Source organism: Egretta garzetta, unplaced genomic scaffold, assembly GCF_000687185.1.
Source record: "Egretta garzetta isolate BGI_Z169 unplaced genomic scaffold, ASM68718v1 scaffold118, whole genome shotgun sequence".
Classification (NCBI taxonomy): Eukaryota; Metazoa; Chordata; class Aves; order Pelecaniformes; family Ardeidae; genus Egretta; species Egretta garzetta.
The window spans coordinates 2,029,377-2,039,879 of record NW_009260484.1 but is presented as its reverse complement, the minus strand read 5'-3'; the positions used below and the strand labels follow the sequence as shown (position 1 = coordinate 2,039,879).

Here is a 10,503-nt window from a genome sequence, read left to right as displayed (position 1 = left end):
CTGGTCCTGAGCTACCGCCTCACCAGCCTGGAGGCCGGTGAGGAGCCGCCCCCGCCGAGCCCCGCTAGCCCCGGTGCTGCCACGTCGCCTGCCACCTCCCCTGAGCCGGGGGTTGAGGAGAAGGAGGAAGAGGAGGAGGCGGGTGATGAGCTGGAGGGCAACATCATTTGCCCTCCCGTGCTCTATTACAGCTGCGAGCCTGCTGAGCCTCATCTGCCGCCAGCAGCAGCAGCTGCGGGGAAATGGGAGCATGTTGAGGCCTGGAGACCGCAGGAGCAAGACAAAGCCCAGAGCCCCCCATGTCCCAGTGCTGGGCCTTCATTGCTGCACCCCACCAGCCCTCAACAGCTCCACAGCACCCTGGGGCAGCTGCAGCTGCTCAGTGCCTTGCTGGCAGAGCTGTCAGTGCTCGCCCGTGGTGCTACGCCTGCTGCCATCCACCCCCATCTGGCCTGGCTCTACAAGGGCCCAGGGGGTGGTAGCATGGCCTCACGGCCCCCCAGCCCCAGCCACTCCTCTGCCCTCCGGCCTGCAGAGGCACCCATGGGGCCAGGTGGGAGCAGTGGAGCTGCTAGCCCTCAATCCAAGCAAGGCTGGCGAGAGGGCACCGCGCCAGGGTCTTCCCGGGCTGAGAGAGGACCTAAGAAAGCTGTAGTCCAGGGACAGGCAGGCTCTGAAAGGAACTGCAAAACTAAGGAAAACAGACCTCCCAGAAGGAAACTGTTGTACGGGCTGACAAATACACTGCGGCTACGGCTGCAGCAGACCAATCCTGATAAACTGATAATTCATGAAAGGAGGGAGCAGTACAGAAAAAAGCAAATGGAGATGATGGAGAGAGGCCCTTTATCCAAAAGGAAGCTGCTCAGAAATGCTGGAGGACAGGATGTGGTTTCTTACAGGCATGGTAGCAAGGGAGACGGTTCAAAGCAGAATAATCAGCTTGACAAAACTGTTGAGACTACATTACAAAACAGTGCTCTCGCAGAGTACGTTTCTGTGACAGCAGGTGCATCCCCTGATGTGCAGAAACAGCCTATTGCATGTCTATCGAAGAGTGATGAAATTGCAAGCAAGGAACGTCCATGGAAAGTAACTACAGCCCCCTTAGTGGAGGAAGCTGTATCAAAATCTGCTCGCAAGGAAGAGTATGCAAAAGCCCAGCTCCCGGCAGCTTTCCCATCAGATGCTAATGCAAAGGGAAGTAATGAGGAAGTGATACACTTAATCCAACGTAAAACCGCAGAGCATGATGATGGGTCTGTTGCAAGTGATCATAAACCAAGCCCCAGCAGGAGTGTTGAAAATAACTCTGAATTCATATACTCAGATGATTTCATTGCTAGTCCTGAGAACACAGTTTATTCGGATGATTTCACCAGTGCTGAGTGTATGAGCAAAGACTCGGAAGCTCTTGACAGCAGTCCTGAACCTCTGTGGCTTGAAAGCACAAAGCGAGGTTGGTCAGATACAGAGCTGGAATCCAGCAGGTCCCGAATTTCAAAGACAAGTCAAAGAGCTGAAAGTATTTCAGATCTGCCAGTTCCTTCGGTTTCATCTCCAGTCCAGTCTTCGAAGAGAAACAGTGGCTTAAAATCCAGCAAGAGAACTAGTAATGAATCTGTTGATTCAATTAATGATGCCTCCATTCGAGCAAGGTTATTGGATGAAGAGGAGGAAGCCCAACAGATCAGTAAGGAAGAGAAGAGGGGTGATCAGCATATTAAACAAGTACCTACACTGAGAAGCAAACAGGTTAGCTCTGATGCTGATCTGTATATAGGAAAGGGGCAAAGCTCTGATGCTGACCTGAATATAGGAAAGGGGCAACCCCCTGCAGGAAAAAGCCAGTCAGTAACTCAAGTTAGGTCTTACTTGCCATCCAACATGTCTGATCTTGAACTTAGTGTTCTGGAAAACAGTATGTCAGACAAAGAGGAGGATTTTCTGGGAAAACTACGTGTTCCTCATCAATATAAAGACATCAGTGAACTTGTAATAAACAAACTTCCGGGATACACAATGTAATTACAAGTTTTCACTGTCTGGATTAAGATACAATATTTAAACTTTATCAGGCCTGTTACATTTAGTTGTAATATATACAAGTTAATTTAAGACTTTATCATGCATGTTTAATACATTGGTGAATTTACTTAAAATAAACTACAATTTGAATCTCTAACGAATGGCTCTTTAAGCATACCTATAGCATGACTTCAGTGTCAGTATCATAATACAAAAGTAAACTGAACAGTGCAAGAAACATAACTTCCTGTCAAAAGCAGAAGAAATAAAGACAGAAGCAGCAAATGCAGTCAGTACCCACAGAACTTGTCCAGGGTAGAAGTAATAACATACTACAGAAACAGCCAAGTACAAAATATGTTCCTAACTGAACATGAAGTTTTCATCCCTCATAGGAAATATTTCCATGCTTCATTTTCATTAGAAATGGTCACTTAAAACATACAGTCACGGCCAGTACCAGCACAGACTTTTATCAGCCAATCTGTACCATGATGTATTTGCTTCCCTGTTCTGCTGCTAAATACTGTGACCAGAACTAGATCAGCCCTTTTAGAGTTTCTTAGGTTGAAGCTTCTCATTTAGGTTAGATTTTCACAATTTATTATAAAATAGTTTAAGAATTACTGGTGATAGTAAATCCATATAACCTGGGAGGGCTTTGAGAGGTTGATGGAAGTTACTTGACCTTGAAGACTAAGGATGTGCAAAGAGTAGGGAAGAGTGCAGTAAATTTGCAACGCTTTGCAACTCCCTAATTGCATTCTCTGACACTAGGGAAAGTAGGGGGTCAGCACTCACAGCCTGGAAACTTGGAACAAATGAGCGTATTACATCCTGAGTTAAGGATTAGAGATAGTGAAGAATTTGCCACATCCCCTTTTCAGTTCCTTTGGTTGAACTACCATCTGATGTTCAATTTTGCTTTCTGGTTTGGTTTTAAGACTTCCAGTTTGATCACTGGATTGAATGTCTTTATTTAACTACTGAGTTTAATTTTTAGAGTCTGTATCCCCATTACAGATTTCAGAGACGTTCTTTGACTTCCATCTGAAGAGAGCTCAAAATTCCTTCCGTAGTTTTTAGGTCTCTCTTGTCCCTTTCCACTCTCTTCATGTAGTTTGTCTCCTTCACCAGCTTTATATTCCTATCTCATCATTGACAACATTCATCCTCAGGGTTAAATGAGAGACTTACCAGCTCCCCTTTTCCTCATAATTTACAAGCTGACTTATTTTCCCAACTTTTAAATTTCTCACTGTAGTTCTCCGTGTACTTACTGCAAGAGCCTGTGTTTACCCTTTAACATCTTGAGAATTTTTTATTTCCATCCTACTATGTGTTTATTTTGTAGGAATCACAGCACCTCTCCTATTTAAAAGTACTAATACCTGTGAAGATTATTCAAGTATCTGGTGTTGATTTCTGAGAACACCGCTACTAATATTTTTAATCTAAAGTTAAGCAGATAAAATTGTCCATATATCAAAGGAAATCTCTGGCCAGAGCAATTCTTAAACATTATTTAGGGTGCCTGTGTTTCATCAGCTCCAATTCCAGACCAAAATATACTTTTTTTCTTTTTTCTTCTAGTGCCATGGACTTGTTTGATACACATAGATTCAGACTGTCATTTATACATGGCAGTAATTCTGATTATACTGATGGAATAAGATCTTGCAGTTCTCATGGGCAAAACTCTCACTAGAATACAATGCTGGCCAGCCATTTCTACTCTGCGGCTATTTAAATGAGTTGCTAACACTAAAAGTCCACGATTTTAAAATCGTTGCTTAAGAAAAGTTTACTTTAAAAATAAAGTTTGTTTTCAACCCCAAATGGGTTGAAACTCCAGGGCAAATTCCTAGTCCTTTTCCTGTTCTCTATCCCATCCTACATTTTTCAATTTCCAGAAGAAATATGGTAGGAAGAATATTTCTTTTGTTTAAATCATTAAATTAATCTCTTTTCAGCTAATTTTATTTGGGATAGCATTTCTAATGTTTATTGTGTAATAGCATTTATAATGTTATCAGAAGAATGATGAAAATGACAGAAAATGCATACTAGGAAGACAATAGGAGACATTACACAAGAACATCAGCATCATGCTTACATGTTTTCATTTAATTTTGCCTTTTCAAATATAGACTCAAGGTAGTTGTTATAGTGTGGAGAGGTTAACAGATAGTTCCTACCCTCTGGGATGGTAATCTTTTCAGATATTATCTACGTTGTTGCGAAAGTAAATGAAATTTTAGTTAATATTCAAACAGCAACTCCCAGTCAACAAAAATGAGAAAGAACTTTGTGTCACTGATTTGTCACTGAAAACTCATAAACTGGTATATTGGCAAGAAGTACCTTCTACTGACAAGAGGATTCTCTGTGTCAACCCAACAGAGCAAAACAGAGGTATTTACTATCAGTATAAAATAATAAGAAAAAAAAAGGCAGCAACAAATTCCCTTTTGTACAAATCCTATAATAATCCACACTACTACATTATACAAGCTAGCCAATTTTGTCATTATAACTTGCAACCTGTACCACTGTGATCAAGTTGTTAACAGAGGTTTAATAAAAGGTCTCTCAACTTTAACTGAAGTACTACACCAATTTTTCATACAGACATAATTTCTGAATTGTAAGGGCTAAATTGTATGGATTATGCTTGTGCAGGGGACATGACAATATGCTAGGAGAAACAAATAATAGTAGTATATCTCCCACAGTTCTTGTGCAGCCTTCCCAGAAGTAGCATAGATACTTCAGAATATGTGCCTGTTTTTCAGATACCCCAAAAGCATCCCAAGAAGTAGAACCCTAGTGGCAGAGCTGGGGTGTCCAAGTGAAGTAGCAGAAGTGTCAGTACTCTCTTTGGTAGCTCTGCACTACTTTTCTGATTCAGTCTGAAGAAAGCCAACGCATTGGAAAACTGCTTTCCTAGAAAGATCTCAACTAAAACTGTTCCATAAGGACTGCCTCACAGACTAGAAAATGAGAAGATAGATGAAGAATGAAATCTTGTCCCACTACACATGAAAACCTTGATTTGAAAACTCAGCTTTTGGAGCAAGAATAGCTAATTTTTCCACATGCATTCAATCCATGGTTCTTTGTCAGAGCTCCCATAATGATTATTAATTAGAACTCATTATAGTGTGGGCCCATATCCACTGAGAGACTGATGTAAAACCAACACGGCTTCTTACAGTCCCCCAGCCATCTGCTTGTAAGAGCTTTTCAGTTGTTACTGAAGGTTGAGCAATGCCCATGAACACGGGGTCTCTGTCACAGATTTGTTACATGCTTGACAGAGCCAAGTGCAAAGTATCACAAACCCAAAATATTTACTAAAAGCTCCCTATTTCCTGATTTCCCGTAGCCCTTAGAGATTTCATACACAATTGTATTTTGACTGGATTTGCTGTAGTTTTTGTTTTGATCTCATTGACTCGTTAACTCTAAACATTTCCTTGCTCCACACTGTTAAGAAGTAACTATAGTTACTTCAAGTTTTACACTGTTGTTAGTTACACTTTGAACTTTACTACAGTGAAATTAAAATGTGAGAATTAGCTAAGTTTATCATAGATCCTCACTAAACAAAGCCATCTAGCTTCTTACTTTTGACTTGTTGCTTTAGCAACTATCTTTGCTTTAAATCTGTACAACATTCTAGAATTAAGGTAGATAGGTGTTCAAAACCATAGTTTTATTGCTTAAGATAAGGGTGGTTAAATCAGCTCAAATATAATTGAACTTAATGTTTCACCACAAGTCCCAAACCGAGAAATAAACTCCTAGATATACACAGTAATTCTTTTCAGAATTTATGACCCTAAACCAAGTTTGCTATGACTGTCTTTTAAACAGTTATCTCAGCATACTATTTGTTAAAATAAATTTAGATAGCCAGTACTATATAATAGCCAGTACTATATAACTGATGGTGCGATGGGAAGAGCAGGACACGAAATACTGACAGTTTGGGTTGCTTTACCTCTTCCACTGTAACGTTTTCCTGCCATTAGGTAGTTCTGATCAGTCTTATTACTCAGTCAGTACTAGGAACATTTTAAAGAAGTCCCAGCCAGGCATGTTTCCTCCATTTTTTTTTCCTCAGCTTTCAGCACTCTGATTAGATGACAACAGTCTCTTTTCTGTTTGTGATTTCTCTGATGATAATTCCTATCACCTATTTTACAATTTGTAATCCCTTCATCATTTTGGAAGTCCTTCTCCTCAGTTTTCTGAAATTACATCCAGCCTTGGTAACTGCGATTGAATTTTTTGAGTTATTCTTACTACTTTCATTCTTCTAGGTCTCAGTATTTTATGATGCCTGCTATTGTAATAATTTTGTTTCTTTTTGTGTAAGTACTGCTCAGAGTTAAATGCTAATCATTATTTGGAAATCTTTGGGACTTTGCTTTCCTTTTCTCAGCATTTGTCACCAGCATCTACTGCTTGCTCAGCTTTTGATTGTCTAGAAGTCAAATCATTGAATCTTACATTCATATCCTTAAAAGGTTTTGTTGACTGTTACAGGCAGGATCTTCACCAGCTCCTGTGAAATGTAACACCACTCATTCAGAGCTGCAGAATGACCATCCCAGACTGTGAACATTTGCCCATGGTTATCAGACATCAGGTTTCTCTACCTCTCCCAAACCCTGCCTTTAATCCTTTTCTAAAATTTTGATTTCCAGACTAATCTTTCTTTTTAGACAACTGTGGCCATCTCTGTGAGAACTTACGCTGGCTCTAATTGAACATGCATTTGAGCTAATGGCAATCACATCTCCTATAGCTAATGTTTGCTACCAGCTAGCTGCTTGCATTTTCCATCCTCCCTTTTAGTGAGTATGCTGTTTGATTTTAATTTCAGTTTTGTCCACATTCAGATTCTTCCTTGATTTTAAATTCCTTGTATGTATGCAGTTCTGTTATGCTGAAATCACCCAGATGAGCTGCAGTTTCACTGCCTTTTTCTTGTTTGGCATTGACATTCACCTTTATTAAATCAGTTTGTTTCAGTTTGGCTTTCATGATTTCACTTGTCTGAATTTTATATGACAATTGGAATGTAAACCTCCCCTGAATTTAAGGAATTGCTTGCATTTTCCCAGGAGGGTAGTCAGTGTTCTCTATTGGTTTCTAGAGGATGAATTTAAATGTCTCATGCTGGAGAAAACAGTATTAATCTTCAGTTTTGCAGAGACCTCTGCAAGTTATTCACTTACCAACTGTTTAAAATAACATGGCTTGGTAGACGAATTGTTTAAATAACATCTGAGATACACAGTACTCCTAACTAAATTAACCTTTAAAAATTGGTTTAAAAAAAAAATCCAAACCCTAAAATGTTAAATAAAAAAACTTCAGGTGTCTATTATGTATATTTATTCTAATCATAGTCATTTTTCAAACATTTGGGGTGAGAGCCTAGTAGATTTCCTTCATACATTGCGGTATCTGAGCTAAATCAGGCAAGAATTTGGTTCTCTACATATCCATTAACAGAAGGTAGCAGGTTTTCAAAAGGAAGTAAAGGTATTTACATAGTCAAATCCCCTGAAATTCCTCAAAAAAATGTCGCAGAAAGGACATCCATGCAGAGGGCTTTACCAGTGTTATCTCTTGGAATACAAAACTGTTTTTGAAAGACGATAAGTCATGCTTCAACAAATATTTTCAGAGCCATTTGGAAAGTTTAACAGTATCATGATTGAAAGAAACTCCTTTGGTGTCAAGGAAATTCCAGCTCTTTTTCTCTTGTCTCTAACTTTTGGGAGATTCAGTATTTTCCCTGTCCCTTATGCTTACGTACTCAAAGTACATAACCTTTGACTGTCCCCTAAATTTCAGTGCTACCATGTGGTCCTGCCTGTTATTTCTCCCAGTATCTCAAGAACCTTATTTCAGCGGCCGCCCCCCCACCCCCCCAAATCCCTGTTGTTCCTTTCACCTTTCCTGTTCCAGCTTCTCCTCATCGCATATTTCATATCAGCTCTAGAACTCAGCTTGCTCATATTTACCATTCAAAAAAATCCCCAAACACTTCTCAGACACCTTCACTGGCTTGTTCTCATCTTTGATATCAAACTGAAGCTCTGCCCATTGTCTGCTGGGCTTGGCATGGTTTATCCCCTTCCTGCTTCCATGCACTTTAGTTTCCCCACTCGGTGCCCATTTCTATGTAGCTCTAACTTTTTCCATTCTCAAAAAACAATTTTAAAAATCTGGAAATTGCTGTACATCTGTTGTTACCTTCCTTCATCTCAGTCCTGCTCTTTCTGCCAGTGGGTAGCTGTATTGCTTAGACTTCTTGTCCACAGAACATGCCAGACATAGAATTTAGGACAGAAGCCACCGGATCGTGGTCTGACCTTCTCTGCATTGCAGTCCTTAACATTTCATCTGCTTACTCCTGACTGCTGGTGTCAACACTGTGCTATGACTATACTAATGATAATGCTGATCAAAATTTAATGGCATATGTAGTGAAAGAAACTCTTCAGGAAACAGTCAAACCTTGCTAACATAGAACACAATACAAGGGAAGCTGTGATATACAGATGGGGTGTGGTTTCAATTTTCTTATCCATAACTCTAACAAGACACAGCAATAGAATTATTGTATGTAAGAAATCTGGTTTCTGATTCATAGCCATAATTCATAGCCATTGCTGTACTCTTCTGAAACACAATTAACAGCCGTGTGATTCCTGCAGGTCTCTCAACTCCTACTGCTCCTGTAATGCTACTTTACATCCCTCTGAGCATTGCAGAGTTTTATTTGTAAAGTGGAATAGATGCGTAGGGTTTCTTCAAAACAAGCATCTAAGCAGTTGTTCAGGGTCCTTCAACAGAAAGGCAAGACCTCAGAAAGCAAGGTATTTCTGTACATTCCTATATACCCATTTTTAATAACAAAGTTTTAGAGCAGATTCACCATTATCAAAACCTTTTATCAGCAAGAAAATTGGTGCATTTTCAATGAGAGCAGCAGATTCACTAACCTACTGCTTCCATGGTATTCATCACTGTTACAACACCACTTTTTAATTGCATCCTTTTTCCAAATGTTTAGCTGTTGATTAAAATCTGTCAAATTACACACATGCTGTGTGAATTTAGTTTGGGTTGATACAGTCAAGGGCTGCATCAAGGAAAGCAGTAACAGCAACAGAGTCCTAACTGAAATTTGTTTTCTGTTCTTGTGAAACCTTATAGCAGCACAGGAGTCAGCCAAAGAAATGTCCCGTGTCTGCTGCTGGCATCACATTTATATGTTCAGAACAATGAGTCATGGGCAAACTTAGAGAAGTTGGGTGAAAAGTTGGGGGCTAAGTTCCAGATATTCCTCTGAAACTTTACTTGCTTCTTTGGAAGCCTTAAAATGGAACTGAAATTCAGTTTCCCCAGCCTTTATGAGATTTCCAACAAACCAAAGGGAAGACAAAAACTAATTTTCTAGAAAGTGCCCCTGTCTTCTTAAACACACACCAAATGTAGGCACAGGAAAGCTATTCAAGGAATGTTTACAGAAACCATTTGAGAAATATTTTGAAGCACTTTCCCATTCCACTTAACATCCCAAATAATTGGAGAACAGCTTCCTTCACTGTATTTATTACTTTTACTTCTGATCTCAATAGGGAGAACTGTGAAGATATGCATTTTGTTTTGGTTTGAGTTTAGCAATAGTGTAGACCCCAGCAGTCCTGCTTTTACTGGAGCCGTCTCACACAGGTCTGCCAACAGTTCCACAACTGGAGCAAATACCAAAATTATGGATCAGATGTACAGCATAAAGCAGAATAAAGTTGTACTGATGCAATACTAACAACAGGAGTTTGCTCCATGCACTCCAGGTCAAAGACAGTATCTCTTTCTGGGACAGCCCCACAAGCCTTGCATTTTGACCTGCAGGACATTAAAATGAAGACAGACAAGAAAGGAAGGAGAGATTAAGTTTTAGGATGAGTCCCTCTTGGAGGGAGCCTAGTTTATTTGCTTCTCCCCTGGCTAACTTAAGCATATGAACTGGTCTCTCAATTACCTTCCTGATTGCACAAGGAAGCGTGTGCTTTTAAGACACTCTGGATAAAAAATTACTTATATATCAGAAATGACATCTTGTGCTTGACTCTTAAAATGAGTAATAGCCCATCTCTGCGCAAAACACCACAACTTGCTGATCTTTTCTCTTTCCTTCCAGTATGGGAGTTGTTCTGGACAAAGAGTTAAAAACAAGCAGTACACATAGAAACACACACACCACCAAACATCCTTCGCTACCCCAATTAAAGATGACAGAGTAATGCAAAGGCAACGGAAGAAGCAAAGAGGAAAGCCCTGACACTTGATGTTTAGAAATTTCTGTAAAGCCACTAGTGGTGACAGGTTTTACATGTTCTTTTTTCATCATCTTCCTGACAGCTGTTGGGGAACATCAACAAGATT

At 40.0% G+C, this 10,503-nt stretch overlaps 1 protein-coding gene across 1 annotated transcript; it reads left to right on the top strand.

Annotated features, from left to right (window-relative positions):
- Positions 1-3: 3 nt before the first annotated feature.
- Positions 4-2,028, top strand: MAP10 (microtubule associated protein 10; the record flags this gene model as incomplete). The annotated part of the gene is made up of 1 exon (XM_035899687.1): positions 4-2,028. A coding segment is annotated over one exon (2,025 nt), but the record flags the coding sequence as incomplete, so codon positions are not given.
- Positions 2,029-10,503: the final 8,475 nt, after the last annotated feature.